General features: G+C 37.9%; 1 protein-coding gene across 1 annotated transcript in view; it reads left to right on the top strand.

Moving 5' to 3' along the window:
- The window catches only part of KIAA0825 (KIAA0825 ortholog), a 212,478-nt gene that overhangs the window by 31,248 nt on the left and 154,049 nt on the right, over window positions 1-27,181 (top strand). The window contains exons 4-8 of the mRNA XM_009649603.2: window positions 7,455-7,625; window positions 18,128-18,222; window positions 19,960-20,187; window positions 21,194-21,459; window positions 22,709-22,859. Coding sequence (XP_009647898.2) covers window positions 7,455-7,625; window positions 18,128-18,222; window positions 19,960-20,187; window positions 21,194-21,459; window positions 22,709-22,859 — 911 coding nt within the window. The remainder of the gene's footprint in view (window positions 1-7,454; window positions 7,626-18,127; window positions 18,223-19,959; window positions 20,188-21,193; window positions 21,460-22,708; window positions 22,860-27,181) is intronic.

Raw genomic sequence — 27,181 nt, 5'->3', positions numbered from 1 at the left:
TATGATCTCCCCTGAATATGTGTTTTTCACTCTATGTTGATTGAAAAATGCTTTAATTAGCTCACTAGCTGGCTTAGAATTCATATGGATACTTATCAACTTCATCACCGGAGAAGTGAAATTCTCTAATACCATCTTTTTTTTATTCCTAAGAGCTCCCAAATGGTCAAATTATTTTGCAGAAAATATCTTTATATACAAATACATAAGAGAAGACTGAGATTCGGTGTTCAAGACATACTGCATCCACACTGAATTTAACCTTGACGTTTGAATGACATGCCGATTTTTTGTTAGAATTAATATTGAGTAGAATTAGCTTTATAATGTGTTTAATTTGTCTTATTAGAAGATGAGGTATTAAAAGTTAATAGGCAAAGTTTTCCCTGATTTCACTAGTAATCCCTGTGTGTCTCTTTTTACAGTATTGATACTGTCTGTTTTACTAGACTATATCCTATATAGCCATATTTTTTAGCTGTTGGTGTAGAAAAAAGCAGAAAAGGCTTAGAGAAGGGCAACAAGGTGCTAAAAAATGTGCAACCCACATGAGGAGAAATAAGCAAGCTATAGTTCTTCAGTTTGAAAACAAAATTAAGATGGTAAGATACGATAGATGTCTATAAATGAAGGGAGGCATTCTAAAACCAAACAGGTATCAGTAATTGGCTGATTCTTAAAAATAGTTGGCATCAGGTGAAGCTAGAAGATTAAGTACTTGAGTAAACGAAATGATATGTTTGTTAACCCAGAGTGTAGGAAAGTGTGGAGCTTCTTTCCACAAAATGTTTTGGATGGTAAAGATATACATGAGTGAAAGGGTAACTGGAGAAATTGATGAAACCCACTACAGATTATTAATGTAAACCACATCTGTCTCTGGAATCTGCCCAACGGCAAGTGGCCAAGGGCTGGGTAAGCTCTGAGAAAAAAATACTGTATGTGGCTTCCTTGTTATATTTTTATTTAATCTTCCTCTTTCAGTCACTGTCCAAGCCCAGGATACTGGGATAAGAGGGTCTGCAGCTGAACCCAGTACAGCTACTCCTACAATATTATGCTCTTATGTTTATGGTATATATAGACTCTCATTTCTTAGCCACCCCTATTTGAGGTGTTTGTAATTTTTCAAATTATATATATTTTCCACCACCTTTTCTCATAATTAGTCTTAAGTGAAAATAATTTTCCTTTACACTCTGTTCTCAGTATTTTTATATTTTAAAAGTTATCATTTACTTGTTTGGAGTGTTGTGTTTTTCATACTCCAAGAAAAGTGTTGAGTCATGGATGTTTATTGTTTGTTGGTAGAAAGGGTGATTTGCCAGGTAGTTAAGTTAAAATTGTTTTCACTCTAGCTTTTCAAGCCTAAGATATAGGAATAAAAATCATTTAAGGCAGCATGCTTACCTGCAGTTTAGAAGTTCTGAGGCCTTAGAATGCTGTCAAAAGTCTAAATAAATAGCTAACTTTGTGTGTGTGTATGTGTGTGTCTTCATCTGCATGAAAACAAATGCTATTCTTGCTGTTTCCTAGTTAACCTTTTTCATAAGTGAAACTAAACCTGGTTGTTGAAAATTATGGGAGTGCTTACGTTTTGTAGGGTGTGTTTGTACTATGTGCTCATCTCAAATTATCAGCATCTGAATCTAAATATTTACTGTTAACCAAATGTCATCGTTTGTGCAATGAAACAGCAAAACCCTATGTATGTTACTGATGCTTGACTGTTTCAGCAGAAATTTGTGTCTGAATGTTACCTATGCTCTTTCTCTCTAGGTTCTTTCATAATCTTTTCTGTATAGTTCCTCTAATTGCAGAAGAATTTTCTAGTCTGAGGAAGGAGGGAGAAAAGCAAGAAAAAATGGAGGGATGACCGTTCTAAGAATTTCAGGGTTTGAGTGATTCAGCAAATTAGCTTAGGGGAAAAGAAACCATAACCTGGGTTACAGTGGATCATCTGTTCTAAATTACACAACAGCTGGGTAAACTCATTGGGGTTTAGAACATTTGAAAATGCAACTGAAGAGTTTTTCCATGTGGATGGTAGAACTGTCTTGGCTTAAATTTACCTAAGAACCTGAACTAATTGTATGTTAAAGAAGGCAAGACCCATGGATTTTATGTTAAGATGTTAAAAAACCTTTATGAGAATTTTGAGAACTGAATTAGATTTTAATTTTAGTGTTTAGGTTGCATAATAGGCAACGATAGAACAGAAGCTTACATTGTTTTGAAAGGCTACATTAAAAAGTAGATCAGACTGGATTTCTACTTTGTTACTGATGTGTGTTTATGGCAGCTTGACACTGTCCTAGTTTGGAGGATGTGAGACCTGGAGTATTCTGCTTGCTTCATGCATTTTTACATTTTTTACTACCAAGCCTCTCTTCCCCCCTCAGTGAATAGCTTTTATTACTTATGGTTGTGGCACCAATGCCTTCACTCAGGGCCTCTCCTCAGGTATGTAGTATCTACAATGGCCATATTTCATCCTTAGACTTGGCAGTATTTGAGGCTTTCCTGCTGCCTTGGAAAGGACTATGCACTTGTCACTTTTTTTAATGTCTTGAAGCTTGGATGGGATCTGAACACGAACTTGAGATCTAGTGTAGTCTGCCTCTAAACCCTAGTTTAGCAGGATGGTTGATCACCTAGTTCAGAGTGCTCATTCCTGCCTCCTGAATACTAATATTATGCTTCTGTCCAGATGCAACCAGGGAAATGGTCTCTGGTAAGATGGACTGCTTCGTTCTTCAACAGGTGTGGCATGTCCTTCAGATCTTAAGAAAATTTCTTCAGCTTCAATCCATTCTGCTAAAGTGAAACACCAAATGTGAAAATAAGTGCCCCCAGTTTCTCTGATGCTGTGTGACTGCATCAGCTGCCGTGGCACCGGCATAGTCTGGCAAACCTTGCATAATTTGATAGACATTCAATATTAGTTTTACGTGGGGCTTCCTTTCCTATAAGCAAAGCTCTGTAACAGTCGCCTTGTTTAGGATGGCAGTCTCCTGCTGCCTGTCATTTGATCGTTGGGGTGGTAAATCAGCATGCCAGAGGAAATGCCTCCTTTGCTTCTACGTCATAGGAAGTCAGGAGTACAGATTTTCTAAACATTAAGAGGATGAAAGTTTTGAGCTTGTTCCTTTGCTTCCTTACAGTTTTGTGTAGTGAATCATCAAGATTTATTTACTTGCTACAAATAAATGCAGTGCAGATTCAAGTTAAGTCAAGTAAAATCTTTGTCTTCACCTCTTCTCCCCCAGCCCCCAGAAAGGACCATGGTCTAGATGGCAGAAGCCTAAAGTATTTTCTCTTCTTCCCTCTTAGCAAAATAATTATGCTGTCCTTGGTGAAGCAGACAGTTTTCCAGAAATGACCTGGTCTTCTGTGGTTTTACTCTGAAAACCATGAACTTGGCTGATGATCTGGACCCTTGTTGAAACCTGACTATCATCTCTGGGTCTGCCCTGCTTGCCTTGCCTAGGAAACGTGGGATGGGGCCCTGGCTGGCAAGGAACCTGTCCTGATGGCCTTATTACTGTGCTCTACTCTCTGTCCCTGAGAGAGCAGCCAGCCTTAGGTGCTCCCTGACACTGTGCTTGGTTGGGATCTTTTTTGTTATGCTTGAAGATAGCTCGTCGTACTGGCTTAGGATTTTTCTGCTGGCAGATTCGGCGTCCAGAGCAGTTCAGATATCATCTGTATAGGCAATGATTTTATACAGCAGTATTTTCGTGATTCTTGTTCTGCACAGCTCTGCACTGAGGCTCTGTTCAGGAGCTCAGAACGTTTTTTCTCTCTCTGTATTTTTTTTGCTCCTGACCTCTATTTAGAGCAATATTTGCAAAATCCGCTCATTAGCACATTGACAATGGCTCTATGATCCACTTTGCCTCCCTGTAGCCTCTGTACCAGCCTTTCTGTCCCTTTTCAGAAATACTTGTCACAAGGCAGTGGTTCAGCATGTGTCCTGTTGTTAGGTGACACTATGGAAGTCCTGTTGATGTATGCCTGCAGCTAAAGGTTCTGCTGCAGCTGTCTCCTTGTGCAAGGACTACATGAATTAAACTCAGACATGCAGAAAAAAATCAAATTTAGAAGAATGGTAGTAGCAAACTGCAGGCAGTTCAGGAAGGAAATTGGTTTGTGTTATGTAACTTACTACATGCTTCCTTCTATTCAATAATTAGAGTGGAATGCCACTGATAACTCTGATTTGTGGCTAGCTGAGATCAGCTTCATGTACTTCTCGTCACCCTGTGCGTGGCCTTCTGTGAATTGACCAGGGTGATGCCAACAACTTTAGACCATCTTCATCACAGAGGGATGTCTCTCTTTCCATACGATGTTATGTGAACTCTCTGACCTAACATCATAAGTCATGATCCATTCATTAACTTTTACAGAGTAGTCATACACTACTTTGTGAGTAGGGCTTATTTTCCTCCAGACAAGTTCGTGACACTAAGACTTGGTTGAACATGTAATATTGCAGTGAAACCTCATGTCTGTTTCACATCTGTCCACATGGAGGCCTGTACTCTTCATGACAATCTACTAGACTTAGAAATCTGTTTCCACATTTTCTGTATGTCATTGCATTTGCTGCCTAACTGCTGTTACACAGTTCTTAAATGTTTCTGTTCTGTGGTTGTCCAATCATATCCATGTCTGAGGAGAAATGCCTCTTCATTCCCCTCTGCTAAATGATGGTCACAGATGGAGTGAGAGGGAGGCAAAAAAAATATAGTTTATTGGTGTAAAGCAGTAAGTTAACAAGGTTCAGTGGTAAATGTGACAGTAGTTTATAAGATTCAATCATAATCATAATCATAAAATGGTTTGGGTTGGAAGGGACCTTAAAGATCACGTGGCTCCAACCCCCCTGCCATGGGCAGGGACACCTTCCACCAGACCAGGTTGCTCAAAGCCCCATCCAACCTGGCCTTGAGTACTTCCAGTGATGCGGCATCCACAACTTCTCTGGGCAACCTGTTCCAGTGCCTCACCACCCTTGTAGTGAAGAATTTCTTCCTTAGATCTAATCTAAATCTGCCATCTTTCAGTTTAAAGCCATTGCCCCTTGTGCTATCACTGCATGCCCTTGTAAAAAGTCCCACTCCAGCTTTCTTGTACTTTCTTCAGGTAATGGAAGGCTGCTATAAGGTCTCCCTGGACCATCTTCTGGTCACAAAGGTTTGCGCATCACTTTATGTTGAATCGGATCACCATGTTCTTACTGCCAGTAGGTTTCTGATGAGTTCCAAACCTGACTGATTCAAGGGGTTTCAAGTTCATGCTTCAGGCCTTCATGAGTGCACTTAAACCACTGTTCTCCTACCTCCTTTCCTCCTGTCTGGGAGGGTTGGCAGCTTATCAGAAGAAGGGGCTCATGTTTGTATCTTTTTATAAAAAGACTCATTTTCCTTTATGCTTACCTCCATTTATTTCTTAATTTTGTATCAAAGTTTTATGTCAGCCATGAAATTAATGCAATATTCTTCACTACCTTCAAGCATCTAGAAGTTTGTCTGTACTTCACAACCTAAAAGTCTGAAGGACTTTTCTAGACGTTTGTAGAACGTATGTAGTATTAAACAGTAAACTCTTGTTCTGATGATTATATAAGTGGTCATTTGCATATACTATACTATGCTTTGTCATATATTAAAGTGTTACCTCAACTTCTTAATGGCGTGAAAAAAAGAGGGCTCTTTTGAAGAGGCCTTTTCAGCTTCCAGCTGAAATGAACTTTAAGTAGTCATTGAAAGTGAAAGTCTTTACTTTTTTCCGAGTTTGGTAATATATTCTGGTATTACTGTGGTATACATTTGGCTTCTAGGTCCACTTCCTTTCAGTCTAATAAGGACGGTATCTCCTGCAGCAGTCAAATAACTGGAAGGTTTCTTTGTTCCTCAAGGGAGCAGGCAGGAGCATCACAAGGTTTTCAAACTATAGGACACAGAACTAACATTCATTGATTTCTATGATGCGATTTGTGGTTCTTACCACTTGGATCTGTTATTCCTGGCTGTCTGCAGACTTGGGCAGTCATTTCATGTCAGTTAAACTCAGTGTGTATTACCTAGTTTTCAGGTAAAGGAACAAAATTCTCTGAATAGCAGAATGTCTTTTCCTGGAAGTTTAAGACTTAAAATTGGAAATCCAGTGATACAGGTATTATTTACTTGTTATTCAGAGAGGACAGGCACGAACAGAGGCAATTATGCATAACGCTTTCTTTTGCCATTCTTAGAAATGCAAGGGACTACATCTGTTTGGAACTTTGAGGAAATTCAGATGTGGATGCAAAACTCACAGTTCAATCTCTAAGGCTGCAAAACTAGAATAGCAAATTAGGGAATTTGTATTCAGAGCTCAGCTCTGCTACTTAGATCTATGTCTATTTAAAAGTGATTTGTGAATACCTAAAAAAATATCTAAGAACTTTGAGGAAAAAGGGAGGTACTGAGTACTTCAAAATTGCAAAGGTAAGAGAGATTTGACACATAAAAGTACATTTCAATCAATTTATATTTGTTTTCGTCTTTTCAGAGCTTCCCTTTCAAACTACTCTGGCTCTCACTCTGACACTTTCTACATAAACTGTTCTGCTGATGTAACATCTGCAACAGAACTGCATAGGAACATGGTATCAGCTCACTGCAATTTGCATAGAAGTGCAAATTCGTTACGTTTAAAGAAGTTATAAAATTAAAATACTTAAAACCATGTGGTTTGGTGATACTGAATTGGAAACAGCTCGCAGTCTTTTATCGTCTGCCTGTGCTCAAATCAGAGTTCCCTGGTTGATGTGACATGATTATATGTTATGATTACACGTGTTAACCTTTCAAAATAAAATGTTCAGTTTCTTCTTTTAAATACCAAATGCTTATAGGTATAATACTTGCTGATATTTGTTCACTGACAGTCTCACTTGTTTTCAAACCCCACATATTTAAAGTTGTGGAGTGTTAGATTGATGTTTCTTTTCACTCAAATGTCATATTCATCAACTGTATTGTGCTAGCAGATTGTTAAACAGACAAGGTGACTTGCAGAGTGACAGTGTAGTGATGTGATGTCCCAAACCATTAAAATATAGTAATGACGTGGGTTTTTCCTTTTGTTCAATCAGGTTTTGCAACACAGTGATTTTTCTGTAAAACACGGGTGAGAAGGTTTCTGAGTAGATCTGTTGCTTGGAAAAAAATCCTTGTTAATGAATAACAAAACCTGGAATTCAGTTGCAGCTTCCCAGATAATTGAGAAGTGCCAAAGATTTAGGAAGAACTAATGTAACAGTATTTTATAATGGGGAAAATATACATTATGCTATGACAAAAGTGAAATTACTTGTTATGTTATACTTTTGTACATAATCAGTTTTGCAGGATCATTTTTAAAGCAATAGTAAAAGTTATTTTGTGATTTTGCTTGAACAGCCTCCCAAGAATCCCACAAAAAAGGAAGGAACTTCTGCTTAACATTGTATCAACTCAAGTGTCTTTCTCAACTTATCAAACTCTTTTTATTAATGGAAGAAAAAATTGAAGAGCTCTCCACAGAAATTCTGTTGGTGCCTTCATTTACAGAGAAGAATAAGAGTGTTCAAGGTAATGAATGCTTTTCCATATTTATTGATTCTGCTTTGAGAAAAAGGATAATTTTATATGATTTTCAACATTATTTACCTAATTTATGTCATTGTGTTTTATAAACAAGTTTATTACCATATCCACGGAAAATCTTTTTGAAATATGTGGATTTACATTTGAGCAAAATGACTTGTGGAAAAGAACTGATAATTGTGCGTAAAGATGTGATGTACAGTAGTTATTGATGGAGAATCATTAAAAAACCCCCTATCAAACACTGTAATATAATATCTCCTATTGAATTATCTATAAAATCCCATGTTTTGTGTAGGACAAAACAATACATGGAGTCTGAGTTCTTTAAAACTGTGATTGTTCCTGAACTTGTCCTTGAAAGCTGCCTTTTTCAAGAGAGAAAAACACTGACTTGAACAATTAATTAATCTCAGTATACATGCAATGATATGTTTTAGTAAGTAAACTGCTTCACGATCAAGCCTCAAGTCTGCATTTGCTTTTGATTCCAAGCTCACTCTCTTTTTCATCTAATTTCATTCACGTCATATGAGGAGAACCTGAAATCCCAAAAATGCAGGTGAATAACACCTTCCTGGTCACAGTATGTTCATAAATGTTCTTCTACTCTGCTACTTCTGCCAGTAGAGAGATTCCAGGTCACCAGAGAGCAAGTGGTTTCAAGAGCTTTGATTATATTGCAGGAAAGGATCAGACGAGAAATGAGGCCAGGCTGCTTAGGGAGAGAGGGTAGGTGGAGTCAAATATTTGATATCTCTGTAGTCAAGCTGCAGGCAGAGAAGAAAGGTGTTTTGGGAATGTGGTCTCAGAATGCTAAATTGATAAAAAATAAAAAAAAGATTAAATAAGAGTTCTGAGGCACACATGTTGTTGATGGATTCTTCATCTGAAGTACTGACACTCTGAAATAAAGAAATACAGGTTAACCTATCTATTTTTAGAATCTTTGTCAAAGCTCAAATAAAGTTTGCATTCGGGTTCCATTTTTGCTATTGGTTTCAGTGTATTTCTGCCTCCTTTAATCTCTCAGTTTTACTAGTTTTCAAGAAATGTTAAGCTATTATGCACTATGTTTTCCATTTTACGGCCTTGATCCTACAAAGAGGTGTTACAGTAAACTTCTCAAAGGGTAATGTGGATAGGAAATACATTCAGTAAAGGTAATTTTAAGTGTTCTTTTTATTTGTATATTCTGTGAGAAAAGGTAAAAAAAATTAAAACTCTTGAATGGGAAATTTATTTGACATTTTTAATTAACTAATTCAGAAAACTTAAGGATTTCAACGTTAACAAGAAATGTTTTACTTTCCAGGAAGTGTGTCTAGGACTTTATCCTGCAGGCATTTCTCCAAGCTTAATTACATTCAGAACTGTTCCTCAAAAGTGTATTAAGCCTTCTTCTTTGAGGAATATTCTTTTAGATTAATCATGTTTATAGCAAGTAGGTTCTTAAATGGTGCCTCCACTTAATCAAATCTGGGTGGGGAATATTACTAGATCTTGTTGTAGGAGGCAGTCTTTTGGGTAGAAGGCCTGTTCTAAAGAAAACGTAAAATGACTTTTACCCTGAAACACAGGTGAAGGTAAATCTTTTACAGGTCTTGTTAGTGAGATTATCAACATACGTTTGTCTTAAGTGTTGCCGTTCACGATCAGGTGGTTTTACTCACAAAACTTTGCTCAGTTGTATCAGTTTCTAGAGAATACATGAGAGAGACATGGCCAAAGAAACTGGGAAAAAAAAAAAAAGTCTGGCTAGAAGAAGGGTTTATTGGTGTTATTTTCACTTCATATTGTCAGAAATCTCAGTTGTAGTGATGAAGTGAAAGATGATTTGATATGGGAGAATGAGAGCTATGTTCCCAGTAGTTCCAGGTTCTGTTAAGTACCAAAAGGGATTTAAGATTTTCTCTGTTAATGTCCTATATTGGGCTGATAATCTTATTTTTTTCACTGATGAAGGCTGAGTTTTGATAAGAAGGATTTATTAGAATCCTTCCCTTTTTTTCACCAGAACACATTATAATATGTGACTAGAAAATATAATGGCCATCTTCTGTACTTATTTAGAAGCCTTCTTACCAGAAATCTTGTTTAATTTAAAAAAATATAGAGTGCAGATCTGTTTAAAACAGCTTTAAATTCACTCAGGTACCAGCATCAGGTTGACAATGCAGCACAGGCTGCAGAACCAGCCTAAGAAGCAGAGTGAATTAGCCCAGATTGAACCGTGCGCTGCTGTTGCTAGACAGTTACCCGTACTCTCTCTCACTGGTTTAAAACCAGGTTGGGTGTATCCAAACTACCCTGCAGGCACTGCAGTGTGGGCATGTCTGAAGTATCCATCCTCTGCAAGTAGTACTGCTGGTAAATTAAGGGAAGCCAGCCAATTCATGAAAGGTAGGCTAATATCCAAGTGAGCTAAAGTTTCCCTAGGCATCACATAGATCGGAACCTTGCACTTGCTTCCTTTTCCTTTTGGTTGCTTTTAGTATTCACGGGAGCCTTTTTATCTGTGTAACTCATGCAGAGATGCAACAAAAATAATGTTTTTTCATGTGCTTGTGTCAAGTGTTGCGTTTATGTGTATAGCTGTTTCAATGGCAGTTTTAGTTGATTTTTGTTCAGCATATCCCATAGTACTTCAATCTTGATATATAGAACATGTGTAAAGTTCCATCAGAAACAAAGTAGTTCTTTGGATGGTTCCTCTTTTTAAATTTTTTTTTGTCCCAAAGATGGCATCTGAGTTTTATCTAAACCAGACGGTTTCTTGGCCCTCATTTTTCCCTAAACCCAGCGATGACAAAGAGCAATGGCTGCATAAATTGGATGTAAGAAGAACACTTAGGGTTTATCACAGAAGAATCAAAGATTTCGTATCTTCTGACAGATTGTTTGTACTCTTAGGGGGTCTTAAGAGGGGTCAAATGGCTTCTAAGAGTTCCTTAGCTAGATGGTTAAGGGATTGTATTAGGGAGGCGTATGTAGTTAAGGGTAAAGAGGCTCCCAGGGTTTGTAAAGCTCATTACACTAGGACTATAGCTGCTTCTTGGGCGGAGAGGTCGAAGGCTTCCACATTGGAAATTTGCAAGGTGGCCACCTGGGCTTCTCTTCATACTTTTTCATTGCATTATCGCTTGGATGTAGTCTCTTCTGCGGATTCTGCTTTTGGTAGGAGGTTGCTTGTGAACCAAAAAAAGAACAGTGAAGAAAAGAAAGACATGTAGTTCACAGTTCTAGCTGGCAACAAGACAAGTTTCTTTGCAGTGTGCACAATGGAATCCTATGAAGACCAATTTAGGTGGTTGAAAATAGATGTTAGAGGGAAGTACTGCCTACCAGTGTTCTCTGATGGTAACCCCATGGCAGACAATAGCACCAAAGGAAACAGTGAACCAGAGTGAACTCTGTAGGGAGATGGATGTAGAGAGTTTTTTTAGGTGATACGGATAGTTCTCTGAGTTCAGTTTGAGAGTTCTGTATCCAGCATCTTCTGGAATATATTCAGAATCCTCATTTTCCCAAATTGTTTTGCATAGATTGAGAAAAAATTTCTGTGAATTGCGTTTTCCACTCTAACTTCTTTTCACTATTCTCCATCTAGCTCTTCCTGATTTTATTTTTTGTCTTTCCTTAACCAGACCTAACTTAGCATGTATTCCTCAATGAGCACTACACACATGCCAAGTTTTGCACTTGATTTCAAATTATATTTACATTATCTAAGCACAATTTTTAAAAAGGTAATATAAATGCACGTTTTATCTACTACCAGTGTAGTGTTCAAGTTTTCTCTTAAATCAGATAAAAGGAGAAAATAATGAAAAGTTCTTGGGCAAATATATGATGATGTGATTTTGTTCCATCCCTGAACTTTAGTGCAGCATCTGGGCAAGACTGCTACTCTACCTTTCTGAGGAAAAGTATCCATGTTTTTCTGAGATTTACAGAAAATTTATTCTCAGTGTTGCATAACCTTGCTTCATTCCACTACAAGCAGTAGGTTTCAGAAAATTAAAGAAGTAATCACCTTCTATTTTTTCTTGACTACACATTTAACCCTTTCTTCTGCAGGTATCTTGCCATGCCCACCATAATGAGGTAGTCTGCTTCTCTATCTGCATTCAGTTGAAATTCCTGAGGTGTTCTGACATACCTAGTACGTGCAGCATCACAGGGGTTGTTCTCTTTGAAGGAATCTGGAACATTCAGCTTCAGTCAAGGGTTAAGCAGGAGATTTTGGTTTAGAATCCTACCAAATTGCATTCTCTTCCTATCTTTAAGGTAGATTTCTCTTCCCTCTGGCTTTTCAGAAGCCTCTTGTTGAGACTTTTAAAAAATCAAAAACATCTAACGTACTTTCATCTGTCTCTCACTTTTTTTTTTTTCCATTCCAGTGAGAAAGGTGAACTTTGGACAGATCAGATAATGAGTACCAAGAAAAGCTTTTTCCAATGGAGCTCTTTGAAAACACTGTGGGCAAAGTTGTCAAGCCCTTAGGTTTACAAGCTTTGCCTCAGGGGACTGGAAAGATTTGCAAAGATCTTTCCTTCACAGCATAAGAAAAAAATCCTTTACTCTATATCCATTTCTGGAAAGTGTAATGAAAGGAGTATGGAATCAAATTCATGAGGTGTATCCTATTAATAGACTTTGAAGTTGTAAAGATTCAAGAAGGACAGGTGTGATTTTTGCTATGGTCTTAAAGCAAGATGTTCAAGTAGCTTCCTTAAGGAATACATAGCTTCAACAGATCGATCCAAAGTAAAGATGGAATTTACACTAGGAGGGAGTTTGATTTCAGATGTACGTCTTCTGTATTTGTGTTATTACAGTTTGCTCACTATAGTACAACAAATAAAAAGTCCATTACTGAAGACAGAAAGCAGGAGGGTTTTTAATCTACAGCTAGTCAATTTTTTTTTTTCTTCTGCTTATTTATATTTGTGAGGGAGTGGTATTTCCCATTTCTGCAAGACATATTCTTTCCAGTACAGTTTCAATAAAAGTTCTGGCTGAGCTGGCTGAATCCAACTAGTAAGCCACTCTGATGGCACTGTTACCTTATTCACAGTTAGTGAGATGTCATACAAAAGGTTTCCTTGATGCTTTGCTATTCTATGCTTCATACAAGGTGATGTCATAATGACTGTTCTTATGACCCTAAATGCTATGAAAAAAATAGGAAAGCTGTGGAAAGCTGTAGAAAAAAAATAATTTAATAGAACTTCTTATAGGGAAGAAAAAGAATTATATTAACAATGCAAGAGGTCTCACTGTCATCATCATTAAAAAAACAGAAAAATACTGAATTGGAGAAAGAATTAAATACATTGAAGACAAGGGGGACAAAGGCAAAAAGGTTTGCTTTAAAGAGAAGAATAGTCCTAGACAAATTTTAATACATGTAAGGGAAGTTGGTGGAAGAGTTTTGATTTTAATTGAAGCACTTGATATAATCTTGTTTTGAATATTTACTATCAAAGTTATTCAAGCTGCCTGTCTGGTAAACAGAAGGAAGTACACAAAGTATGAGCAGTTTATCAAGTCTGTAGAACATAAGTTTCAAGAAAGATATAGCAAGGATTTTTGGTTAATCCAGTCTTCCCTAATAATCAAGAACAGTGGAGATGCAGAATATGCTCTGGAAAGGGAGCAAGTATGAAAACCTGAGAAGTTTTCCTTCAGCCTCTATCTTCTACTTTCAAGACATCCACTTCTTTCTGCTCTCTTTCTGCAAATTCTCTCCTCTAAGCAGCCACATGAGAAGGATTGCATACATTTGTGCCTGTCTGTGCAAATGGAGTTTAAGGTTTGGAATTTGGGAGAAGAGAGGAGTCAAAGAATTTGTGCAGAAAACTATGGCTGTCTAGGTAGGGATGCTTCCTCTGCCCATTGCCTGTCTGCAGTGGCAGACTAATTTGGGCTGAGTAGCTTCACTACAGCAGCTGTACCAGTCTCTAGAATAAACCTGCAGTTTTATTTCCCAGGGGAGTTTGCTGATTAGGACAAGACAGTCAGAAGATAAGTGAAGAAGTAGCAGGACTGGAAGGGGGTAATTTGATATGGGTCTCTGTGGAAACAATGCTTAAGAGGAAGGTTGTGGTAGCACCTGAAGTGCAGAGGCTTTGGGGGTGTGTGCAATGATCAATGAAAAGCGTGAAGGGATCTGTTGCTAGCTGGAGGTTAAATTGAAGAAGATAAAGGCCAACTTTATCTAGATGAGATATGGGAAAAGCAAAAACTTGGGAAACCAAAGGAACTCAGTAAAAGATATGAGACTTGACCTTGGGGCTTCTTTGGGAAGACTGGAAAAGGTTTCATATGTGTGTGAGCCTGTATGCACGTGTTTATGTATATGAACATAGGGCAAAAGTGCCCAGGCTGTTAGTTAGAAAAGGAGATGGGAACATCTAGTAGAACCCGTTAATTTAAAAATGAAATGACTGATGCTGGCTCTTCGGTCCTCGAGCCACGAATCTAATTTAAAAATGAAATGACTGATGCTGGCTCTTCGCCTCTGGTCCTCGAGCCACGAATCTGCTGTCAGCAAGATACCTATTTATCTCAGCTGTGAGTTCTTAACAGAAAAGGCAGCAATTCCAGAAATATGTGAGGATTTTAGGTTAAATGTTAAGGGTTTTCTTTAAAGTCTTGATCTTAAAGCCTATAAATAGCTGATCTAAGTAATGACAATAAGAGAATGTGAATATATAGATATTCAATTGTGCTTATAGTTAGAATCAGGTGTTATACCTATATAAGAAAGGAAAATTGCAAGGAAAAACAAGGCAGAAAGCACAGAGTAGAAAAGAGGAAAAATACCCAGTCAGTTGTCTTTGGTTTTGTGTTTTTTTTTAAAAATTCTGGAGTAATTTCTAAAGAAAACTGTAGGAAATTTCATCATAAAACATATTAAAACATATTGAAAAAGGAGTAAATTTTTGGTGCTGTCTGTAACATATGGTGAGCGATCAGGGAGCTAGATGACCTGTTCGGTCTCATGTGTTTTTATAACCTACCATTTTATCTTCCATTTTTCCCAGCTAAAATCTGTTTTTCCCTGATATCTTTTGAAAATGAAAATGAAAACAGTGCTTGGAAAAAAAAAAAAAACCAAACACAAAACCCTTGAAGCTTTAGAATGCTGCATAGGTGTATGAAAAGCAGAGTGTTCTTTTTCAGAGCTCAAATTGTTTAGGGGAGAGATAAAATCCACTTTGGGTAAATGAAATCCTATGTTTGTGCAAATAATAGGTGTTTCACAGAAAGAGAAAAGCTCTTTAAACCTTGGCCATGTGTACCACCAGTAGTTTCAGGTGACTGAAGACCTGTAAGTTTGTGCTTAGTGGATAATCTTTAACAATTCTTGACAGCACCCTATTATTTAAAACTTCTTGGTTTTAATTTCACATGAGATACATTAAATTAGGAATATCTCCACCTGTGTTTTTTATCAGCTTTATGCTAAGAGACAGGTTTTTAAAATACCATATTGTTTGGTTTTATTCTCATATTCCTTTTGAAACACAGACTCATAGAACCGCAGCATGGTTGAGTTTGGAAGGGACCTTTGGAGGTCATCTGATCCAACAACCCCTGCTCAAGCAGGGCCATGTACATGCCCAAGGATCATGTCCAGACAGCTTTTGAGTATCTCCAAGGATGGAGACTCCATAGCCTCTCTGGACAACCTATTCCAGTGTTTCCTGATATTCAGAGGGAACCTCCTGTGTTTCTGTATGTGTCTGTTAACTCTTGTCCTGTCCCTGGGCACCACTGAGAAGAGCCTAGCTCTGTCTTCTTTGCACCCTTCCTTCAGGTATTTATTTACATTAACGAGTTTCCCTCAAGCCTTCTCTTCTGTAGGCTAAACAGTTGCAGTAGTCTCAGCCTTTCCCAATATGTAGGATGCTCTGGTCCCTTCATTGTCTTCATGGCCCTTTGTTGGACACTCTACACTATGTCCACATCTCTCTTTTACTGAGTGTCCCAGAACTGGATACAATTCTCCAGGTGTGGCCTCACCAGTGCTGAGTAGAGGGGAAGGATCACCTGCCTTGACCTGCTGGCAATACTTTGTCTAATGCAGCCCAGGATACCATTAGCCTTCTTTGCAGCAAGGGCACATTGCTGGCTCATGTTCAACTTGGCATCCATCTGAACCCCAAGGTCCTTTTCTGCAAAGCTGCTTTCCTGCTGGGTGGCCCCCAGCATATGTTGGTGCCTGGGGTTGTTCCTCCTCGGGACAGGACTTTGCACTTCTCCATGTTGAACTTTTGTGTGCCCATTTCTCCAGCCTGTTGAGGTCCCTCTGGATGGCAGCATGACCCTCTGGTATATCAGCCACTCCTCCCAATTTGGTGTCATCTGCAAAATTGCTGAGGGTACACTCTGCCCCATCATCCCAATCATTAATGAAGATGTTGAACAGGACTGGACCAGTACTGACACCTGAGATAGATCAGTAGTTACTGGCTTCCAACTAGACTTTGTGCCAGTGATCACCACGCTCTGGGCCTGGCTATTCAGCCAGTTTCCAACCCACCTCACTGTCTGTTTATCCAGCCCACGCATCAAGAGCTTGTCTACAGCTTGTCCCATAACAGGATCTTATGGGTGACAGTGTCAAGGGCCTTACTAAGGTCCAGGTAGATGATATCCACTGCTCTCCCCTCATCTACGAGGTCACTCTTCTTCAGAAAAGTTTATCCGTTGATCAAGCATGACTTCCTCTTGATGAAGCCATGCTGAGTACTCCTGATAAATTTTTTGTCTGTAACATGCCTGGAAATGGTTTCCAGGATTAGCTGTTCCATCACCTTCCCAGGGATTGAGGTGAGGTTGACTGGCCTTGATTCCCTGAGTCCTCCTTCTTGCCCTTCTTGATGATAGGAGTGACATTTGCTTTCCTCCAGTCTTTGGACACTTCTGCCCATTGCCATGCTTGACCAAAGATTACCAAGAGTGGCCTTACAATGGCGTCTGCCAGCTCTCTTGGCACTTCTGGGTACATCCCATCAGGGCCCATGGATTTACATATGTCCAGTTTGCTTAAATATTCCCAGACTTGATCCTCTTCCACCAAGGGTACATCTTCCTTGCTCCAACCTTACCCCTTGGTCTCTGGGACCTGGGATTCCTGAAGGCTGGTCTTACTACTAAAGACTGAGACAAAGGCAGCATTCAGTACCTCAGTCTTTCCCATGTCTGTGTAACCAGGTCCCCCACCTCATTGAGCAAGGGGCCCACATTTTCCCTAGCCTTCCATTTGTCACCTGTGTACTTGTAGAAGCCCTTCTTGTTGTCTTTGACATCCCTGGCCAGATTTAGTTGCATTTGGGCTTTAGCTTTCCTAACTTTGTCCCTGGGTGCAAAGACATTGTTTCTGTGTTCCTCCCAGGTTACCCATCGTTGCTTCCACTCTCTGTAGGCTTCATTTTGTCTTTGAGTTTGGCTAGGAGCTCCTTGGTCATCCATACACACCTCCTGGCATTTTTTTTCCCACTCTCTTGAGCTTGGAGGAGGTGATTCTTGAACATTAACCAGCTTTCTTGGGTTCCATTTCCATCAAGGGCCTTATCCCATGGGACTCTTCCACGCAGATCTTTAAAGAGGCCAAAGTCTGCTCTCCTGAAGTCCAGGGTTGTGTGCTTGCTTTTCACCCTTCTCCCTGCCCTCAGGATCCTGAACTCCACCATCTCACGGTCACTGCAGCCAATGCTGCCTTTGACCTTCACATTCCCAACAAGCCCCTCCTTTTTGGTGAGTATGAGATCCAGCAGAGCACCTCTCCTCATTGGCTCTTCCATCACTTGTAGGAGGAAGTTACTATCAGGGCACTCCAGGAACCTCCTGGATTGCTTGAAGCACTGATGAAAGTGATATCTACCCCAGATACTGGTTTGTCCTTGTCAAAAATGGGGCAATATTCCTATTACTCCGTAATTTATGAGTGAGCTTTGTACCAGCCCTTCTTAAGGAGCTTCATTTGTTCTTGTCCCTGTCGCCACTATTTTGCTTATAATAACTGTACTAATTAACTGTCTTTTTATTCTTATCATACTGGCATTTCCAAATAAGTAAAAACTATAAAAATACATTAGTGTGCAATTCATATAATTTATTGAACAAAGAATAGAAATTAATTTCTACACAGCTGTTCTAACGTTATCTGTTCTCCCTAGGAATAGGTGACTGCACAATCAGTATAAAAATGAATTAATGACAAAAGAAACTATATTTTACACATTATATGTGCGTTTGTATAAAATATGAATACAATGGGACGTGGATTTCATCATGTTATATAAAAGGAGCTGTGTATAACCTGAATTTGACTTTATCATAACATTAGTATTCCCCTACATCTTGTTGAGGGTTTTTTTATGCTTCATATTGATATATCAGAAGGTGTTGTAGGCTGCTGACTTTTCTACAGAATTAATCTTAACTTTGATCCCTTTTATCATACTGTGCAGGAGTTCTGAAGAAAGCTAGTGGGGAGCTTTTAATAGGAGAAACTAGAGCAAATGAAACCAGTGTGCTTCCTGAACAGTTACTTCAGGTAGAAGAGGTGAGTATGAAAAGAGTCTTACACTTTGTAGGGGATTTTCTTTTGTCTGTGTCTCCAGTGTAGTCTGTCACCATGTTCATTATAAACACCTATTGCCATAGTTTCATTATTTAGCTACTGCAATTAGTTTTAGGTGCAGAGTCTCAGTTAAGATGGAATAAAATCTTAAGGCATTCGTGAAGAAGTGGCTATTATTTAAGGTTGAATAACAGAATGGATTTAACATCAGAATTGTAAGATACCTCATAACAAAACAGTAAAAAAATGCTAAAATATGATGGCTTTCTTCAGTATTAAACATATTCTCAAATACAGTAGAATCTTAAAAAAATCTATCAAGTTCTTAGCATTTGATCATAATGATGCTTCCTGTGGGGATAAGCACTGTCACCATGTCCAGTTTCTTTGATGCCAACAAACTACTGTGTAGTAAGCATTATGATTTGTAGAATGTATGTACAAGATTAAGTTTTAGCCTGGCTTCCATTTACTACTAAACAAATTTTTATCATTGAATTTATGGGACCTAAATGTTCTAAGAAGTCTGGTACTTTGTGATAGTGGGCTTTAATTTCCTAATGGCTCAGTGCTGAAATGACTTTTTAAAATGTGCTTTCGGTCAGTTTTGTGCAACTAATGTTCCTGTATCTTACAGATTACAAAGGACAGTATCTTGAGAAGATTAAGCTTTACTTGACCCAAGATTAAAAAAAAAAAAAAAAAAAAAAAAAGAGGGGGTGCAAAAATGGGTGTCCATGGGGGCTGCCTCTATGCGCACTGGAATTGAGTGTTGGGATTGGGGAAGGGGAAAGGATGGAGGAGGCAACTTCTGAATTGGAGTAAGCTGGGAGGGCTCCACTTCGTAGCCCTTTGTTGTCTTCCAGTTTAGTATTATAGCTGCAACTTGTTAGGAATACTTCTTTTCTTTCCTCCTACTATGCCCTCATAGTGGGCATCTTTACTGTACATCTTAGGTCATCAAATATTTCTCTTACAGTGGTGCAATTCTCAATTGGCTGCTTCTGGTAAGGTTTAAGCCTGCTGTATGTTATATGAGCAACGCAAAGCAAGATCAGTGAAAAAGTAATGATGTCCTACTGTGTCTACTTCTTGCAACTGTTACGCTTCAGATAATGTCGGAAATCTCTGTTTATAGAAGGCAGGGAACTGACATAAACCATAGCAAAAGCCAGCATTGGCTAAAAACTAGAAATCTGTATTTAAACATTTTAATCTTTTCTAAATCCAGCTCTAGAGAAGTGACATCCAGTGTGGCTGTGTTAAATGCAGCTCCTCTAAATATTTTCTATTAGTATTCATAGTTAGTAACTTCCAGTTGTTACCTTGCAGTGAAAATTATTATAGGGTATCCACTGCTGGATTACGTGTTAAACTATCGAGCACGGTTATAAATGCATTTGTCCCTGTTAAATAGATTCTGTCAAAGATTATAAATAACGTAAAGATGAACCATAGCTTTTGAAAAGCAGTCTTGTTTAAACAGGGGGCTTTATAAATTTGATGACAAATTTAATAGTTATGCATGCTCATTTTTGTTGAGTGTATATACTGCCTTTAGTATGATTTCAAGGCTAGGAGACTATATTTTAAGATGTTAAAATTAATTTTGAAAGATGATGATGTCCTTTAATTTAATTATGGATGATTGTATAAGTTTCAGACAATAACAACACTAATAATGAATTCATATTGATTTAATATAAATATGTATTTCAGCCTATTTCGCTGAATTTTGGCTGGAGAAATGCATTTAAAGACCTGTCTTCTTCTGTGGCTCACTGTGTAACAATAGCAATTGAGGATTTTTCAACTAAAATTCTTCAACATGAGCAGAAAGAAGAGTTTTCAGCTGCAGGCTATGCAATGAACCTTGTAAACAACCAGCAAATGAGGGAGTCCTGCGGAGCAGTCCAACAGGAGGAGCAACCAAAACGAATTGCTAAGGCAGGTATCAAAAGATCTGAAGTTTGAGGGGAGACAGAATGCCAAGGCTGTTTGCCATCTACACTTTGAAGTACTTACAGTACCATTAATATTCTATATCTTATATAAATGGAATTAAGAAGAAAGTGAGACGCATTACAATATGAGGCTGAACAGAGCTTTGTACAATAGCCCACAGTCTATACTTGAAAGAATTAACTTTTAAACTTTGCTGGCATTATTTTTTTCATCCAAAAAGTTCTAAAACATTCTGATTAGTGTCTGCTCTGTTACCAAGTGGTTCGATGGGAAAATGCTGAAAGCTTTGAAGAATAGCTCTAAAGACGTTTTCTGTATTCATATCCTTAGACATGCCATTTAACTAATCAGCCTAACCAACAATATGGCCAAATTAGAGTTCTTTGATTTGTCTGAAAGGTCATTTATGATGATTAATTAAATTGTTTTTCTGAGAGAATATGTGTTTGAAAGTTTTTTTTATTTAGTAAGCTTTGCAACTGTTCTAGCAAATTTGGAATGCTGTTAATGAATTTTTGCCTAACACATAAGCTTTTGGGAGATAATTTTAGGGAGATCAATGTATGAATTTACCAAGAGATGACAAGTTTGTTTTCAAATTCAGTATTAAGAAATGTGTTTGTATATTTTTCAAAATAAATTAGTTTAGAAAATTGTCTTTGTTTACAAGGAATTAACCTTATGCTTTGAATGTACATCTGATGAAATCATAAACATAAATGAAGGCATTACTAGCATAAGATGGCTTTACTTTTTTTTTCCCCGATACATATTATGCAGCTTTAAAGCAAGAAGGAATGAAATAATAATTCATTTACTGTAGATAAATGTTTCTCCCCTGTATAGCAGAACAAAATGTTTGTAAAGCTGATTTAATATGTTTATGTTTTATGCCAATTTCATTATTCAAGAATCTGACCCTTGTGTGTATAAATTAGACAGCGCTGTCAGAATACAAATAACTCGATGCCACATTTATTTCTCTCAGTTTTGCTCTGACATCATGGAAGAACTTGACACATTGCTTCCATTGGCTCTGGCATGCAGAGATGATTCTCTTCAGGAAATTCGAGCAAACTTTGTAGAGGCCTGCAGCAAAGTGGCAGCAGCTGTTCTGGCAAGGCTACAGGACAAGAGCAAAGACGTTCCCTCCAAGGCTCCCCTGCAAGACCTGTATACTGCCCTTTCTACAGCGATATATGTCTTTCAGCATTTTACAATGTATAGCAATTTAATGCGAGAAACAAGCAAAAAGTGAGTCCCTTTTACTTCTAATGTTTTAATTCAAACATAAATAATATAGGACCTCATTCCATTTGGGTGATACAGTATGGTGGTAGTTTTCCAAATTGCATCATATTTTTTAGCACACGCACTGCATGTACTATTTATGGAAAGACCTGAACCAAAGCTATTGATAATCTAAAGCAGCCATTACAAAACAAATTATTTATGTTTAAGATCTGCATTTGATCTGCAGATCAATATTTTTTATTTATTAAGCTTGAGTAAATAGGATTGTCCAGTGAACTGAATGTACACTGCTCTCATATAAATGGAGGACTAAGGCCTTAATTTCCTTTTCTAACCTTTGCAATAGCTGAATTTTCATAAAACCTGATTTAGCACACAGCAATCTCAGAGAACAATATAAATATGCATTCCTGTGCTTTTTCCTCACACCGCCTGTATTCAGAAGTGTGATCAAATGCATCCAATGTAATTTCAGAATTTATTCTTCATTGCATGCAGAATAAAAATTAGAGAAGATGTGAAGTATTAGTGTAAAGTCTAAGACAGTGTTTGACCTGGGGGGGCAATATAACTACATTTGCTGTGCTTTCTGGGGATTTTGACTTAAGATACCAGGAGTCTCTTTACTGGTCCATGTGTTTCTGGCCCTATGTAATTGACAAGTAGAAACTGGGCCTTTGGGGAGGGACACCTGAACTAGTGGAATTCTCAAGAAGTGTATGCCTTCTGAGGGGTTGTATGCGCTGCTGAGCTACTTTCCCTCTTGTGTTTTACTCTCTCCTGCATGAAGTGTGTCTTTGTGAATGGGAAGGGTGAGCCAAAATACTGCTCAGTAATTCCACTTATGGGTATTACAAAACATTTTAAGTACATACCTACCAAAAATAATATCTGGACTCCGTGTTTATGTTTTCTTCGTTGCGCTCAGTGCTGATGCAATTATGCTTCAACCCAGAATCTCAGAATCACTGAATGACAAAGGTACTTTTGTCTCAGAAAAAAGAATGAAGCAATATATTTCTCAGTGACTTCGTTAAATGAGAATTTATAGATGAGCAGATATATTTAAAGAACTTTTGAAACAAAGACCAGATATTTTTCAAAAGCAAATGCTAGATTCAGACTCCAGGACCAAGAGGAAATGAATGATTGATACCTAATAATCAAAACCATTTGCTGCGCCGGGGATTGTTACCTCCTACTGCACAGCCTTTCAATCTTTGCCTCTTTGATCATTCTCTCTGAACAGACCCCTGTTCCTAGTGCCTGTCCAACAATATCAGGAATTCATCAATGCTCTCCAGTTTCAAGTTACGAACTACTGCGTCAGAGTTTGTGCTACAAGCATTTTACAGGATGCTGAGAGCCACCACTGGGATGACTACAAAGCTTTTTATGAGGTGTGAGGTTAAGTTTACTGTGCCTCCCTTTTACAAAATGTGTTTTACTGGTTGCCAGCTCTCTGACTAATCAGAAGCGTAAGATCAGAATTATTTTTATATAAAGATTATTGGAATTTACTATTTTGAAATATCTATTATTGCAGGCCAATGTCTCTGTAGAAATGGTGTAGGAAAACATAGTCATTTAAAGATGAGATAAATCATTACCATGGAGTGTCTGTGTCATTTGCTTAATAAAATGGTGTGTGTCAAGTTCAAGACATTTACATAGAACTCAGTTAAGAAGATGCAGTCATTTTAACTCTTCTTATGGAAAGTGTGACACATGAAAATTAGACAGCTATTTTTCTCCTGGAAATTTTAAATGTGATTCTTTTATTTTCAGCTGATTCCCCTTTTTGCCTTTTCACAGAATCGTAGAATTGCTTTGGTTGGAAAAGACCTTTGAGATCATCAAGTCCAACCTTTAACCTAACCCTGCCATCCCACCACTAAACCCTGTCCCTAAGCACCTCATCTATCCTTCTTTTAAATACCTCCAGGAGTGAGTGAAAGATGTAACAAAGGTTGATGGTCAATATAGTTACCTTCAGCATTCTACAATATATTTCTGAAATAACTAGTGCCATCTCACCTGAATTTTGAAGTCACAGGTCTGCTCTTAAACTATAATCCTAATGATTCCCTGAAGACCAAGGGAATTATTATAATTCATTGGGGTTTTCCTTCATCCCAGTTAAATGCAGACATAGACTGACTGTTTGAAATTATTTTTACTTAATTTCAGGATGAAGTGAAAGTATTATATGCTTTTTATCAATAATAACAGAGATCTTCTGGAGAGAAAGTCCTGCCCTTCCTTATACCATTTGCTGTGTGAGAGAGTTGTTAAGCCTTTTCGAGAATTACATGAACGAAAACTCTGTGTGATACATGTATTCTACAGATGTCATGTAAAAAGCTGCTGAGTCAGTGACAAAAATCTGTATTGGACAGGTGATGCAGGCCTTAATATGAGTAATCTTATCAAAATGTCCATCCCTCAAAGACAAGTAAATAAGCATTTTACTTTTGTTTGAATGTGAGCCCAGATGTCCTGGCTTGATAAGAAGGTAAGATATTTAGTGGCTTCTGGCAACTGATAAATTATGATATGACCTTCACTGTTTGTAGTCTGTACGGTGCTGTGTCCTGTTTATTAGTGACCCAATAAGTATTCAACATGTTGGAAAACTAATTGTCGGAAATAGCTGTCTCAAGAAGAAGGAGTATGGATTAGCTAAACAGTTCTATCATTACTGATCAGAACTGATGTGCGTAGCGAGGTATGAAGAAAGCTAGTATCTCAGCTCTGTACTCTTGCAGGACTTGAGGAGGGAATGTAATTTTACATCGTCACTCTGCTCTTTACTGGGCCATGGCCCATGGCTGAAGGATGGACCATGATCTGCTCGGAGTGCCTTCAGGAGGCATGATGCTGCGCAGATGCTACTTCTCTTGAGCTCTTGCAGGCGTCCCAAATGGAAGAGATTGGCTTAAGACCTGTTGCTTATTATAGAGGCGACATTCTGCTGAAATTCCTAGCAGTGAGAGGTGGCTCTTTCCAAGGTTTGAGCTCAGCAAGAAGTATGAGGCTCTGCCCCTCAAGTCATACAGACCCTTCTGAGCTCAGAAAACAAGAGTAGCTTGGAGCCAGGCGCCAGAAGACCTTGCCAGTCATCAAGAGCAGGCTCTGTTATGAGCTCCTCCCTTCTCAATGGGAACACACGCTTGCACTTGTGCGAGTCAGTGGTTCACAGCTCTTGCTGCTGTAAACAGTAACGTGATCTTGCTTCTTTAAGGGAAAACTGCCCTTGGCTCCCTGCTTCTGCTTGACTCTTGAGTAGCCTAGCTCTGGAATCTGGTTTAGGTCAGGACTCTCACTACCCTTTGTCCCCTAGTTCTGAGTATTACATGCAACTATAAAAGATTCAGTCCTCATCTGTAGATCCTGAATGCAATTTCATAAAGGAAAAAAAATACATTCCCTTGTGCTCCTGTGAAATAAGCAAAGCATTGCCTGTCCTTTGGTTTTGTGTGCATGAGTAGGGGAGAAGGAAGAGGAAGACATCTTTCTTTCCTCATTTTTGTATTGCATGCTTAATTACAAACTAAATGGCAATCCTGCACTTCAGGGGTCACATGAAGTTATTCTCTATTTTTCCCCAATAATATAGGACAGTCATGTGGGCTTAGAAAGAATATGCTCTAGTCTTCCTTTCCATTCCCCACTAGTGACATATTGACTGATAAAACTGCTTGGCTTACTTAATGTGTAAGTCATTCAGAAAGAAGACAAAACCACTGAAAGACAAAGGGTAATGAGGAGGGAGCAGGGGATGGTGTGTTTGATTACACACAGCTGCAGTTTCCGTGTTTGTTTAAGTGTCTGTTTGTACAATGGTAACATCTGAGGAGAACACGATTGGTAGCAAACGATTATTACATTCTATAAAATAATTTTCTACATTGTTAAAGTAAGAATAATATTTTAAAATATTTTTGGACTTTCACAACCAATTTCAGTACCTGCTCACCCATCCTCCCTCTGATGTTCACCTAATCCAATAGTGGTAAATGGAATTAAAAGACCAATTATGGTTGGAGGGTAAACACAGAAATTATAATTACTGTGAGATCGCAGAAAGTTTCAAGTATCCTTTAGGAAAGTTAAGCAGAGATTTTGTGAGATACAAGTAGTGAATCTGTGGTAATGTGAGATCTGAGCTGAGCTCTAAGAACATAGTTCCCATGCGGTGCTCAGAGTCCAAGCTGCCAGGGAAAGAAACTCTCTGGGTTCAGGATCTGGCTGGTAGAGAGCACCGAACACCCACTGTGCCACTGGGCCAGCTCTCCAGATTACGTTGTTGAACAGAGCTTTTAGGGTAGCAGACATCTGCCATAGCTTTGGGAACTTATGTTTTCTAATAGTCAAAGAATAAAGAATTGTCTGTTCAAAGATAATATTGAGTGGCTTATGTAATAAAGCGCAGCTGCTTGTTTCCTGATATATAAGCTAAATAAAAGCTCACATCTGTTTGTATTATATGAAGCCTGCAGAAATAGCAGATGTTTACCAGCAGAATTGTCTAGAAATGGCAACAAATAGAAAAACAGGTCAGAAAAGGGGAATTAATCTCATTTAAATCTTTACTGAAACTGTTGGTTCTGCAGCAGAGGTACAATGTTAGAAAAAGGGTATTATTCAATTTACTGCTTTAAATTAAATAAAGCAGAGAAAATGAAGTAATTTGTGTTTATAGTTACATAGTTAAAAAGTAAAGCTCGCCAAAATTCAGTTAGTTAAAAAAATAAATACCCTACATTAGAAAGTCAATTTATAATTATATTTCTGATTGTTAAGTCTGCATAGTTTTTGAAAAAAAAAAATTTATTTTTGTAAATTAAAGATATGACCAAAATAAATTACCTTCCTTTAGGCATTCAAACTAATTTTTTTTTTACCTGGTAACTTTATTTTGTAACAGTCGAAATGTTTTTGCAAAGGGAAATGTTAGTAAAATGTCTGTAAGGTAGGGTTAGGGGTTTATTTCTGGATAAGTTTTGTTGGAACGTACCTCAAGAGTAGTCATAGTAATATTATCTGAGAAACCCAGACTTACAGAAATATATTAATGTTTGAGTTATGCAAAGTTATGAAGTTGAGTTATGAGTTGAGTTATGAAGTAAACTTGTACTTTCTTATGATGATATTTGAGTATATCATGAAATCATATTGTACTTTATTTCATATAAGAAAAATAGGAAATTATTTTAATATGTCCATTATTTTATTATATCCCTTTTTGGTTAATATAAAACAATCCTATTTTACCTGTGTGGAAACATTTGTTAAGTGCTTGATTGTTTAAAATACCAGAGTGATTGGGTTTGGTTTCCCTGTTGAAATATGCTTAAAACAGTTAAAAGATCTTCATGGTTGTATGTACGAAGAAAATTAGGCATTTAATTTTCTTTTGAAACTTATCTGTATTACCTTTTTCTTGTCTGCATTGGTGAAATTTGGAAAATTGGACATCTTAATGATTTGCTTATCTTTTTTTTTTCCTAAATGAGATTTTTGAGATGCCTACACCAATCATAAATTTAATGACTACAGCAGTGGTCACAAGTTTGTAGTTTTGGTCTTTGTCATAATTTACCACTTTTTAACATAAAACACACTTCCAATATTATGGCAGAGAAATACTGAATAATGACAACACCCAATAATCTGTTAATGTGGTGTGTTTAAAAAGAAGCCAGGTTATTTTGGCTTA

The sequence above is a fragment of the Egretta garzetta genome, unplaced genomic scaffold (assembly GCF_000687185.1).
Source record: "Egretta garzetta isolate BGI_Z169 unplaced genomic scaffold, ASM68718v1 scaffold12, whole genome shotgun sequence".
Taxonomy (NCBI): Eukaryota; Metazoa; Chordata; class Aves; order Pelecaniformes; family Ardeidae; genus Egretta; species Egretta garzetta.
This window is presented reverse-complemented; position numbering and strand designations above follow the sequence as displayed.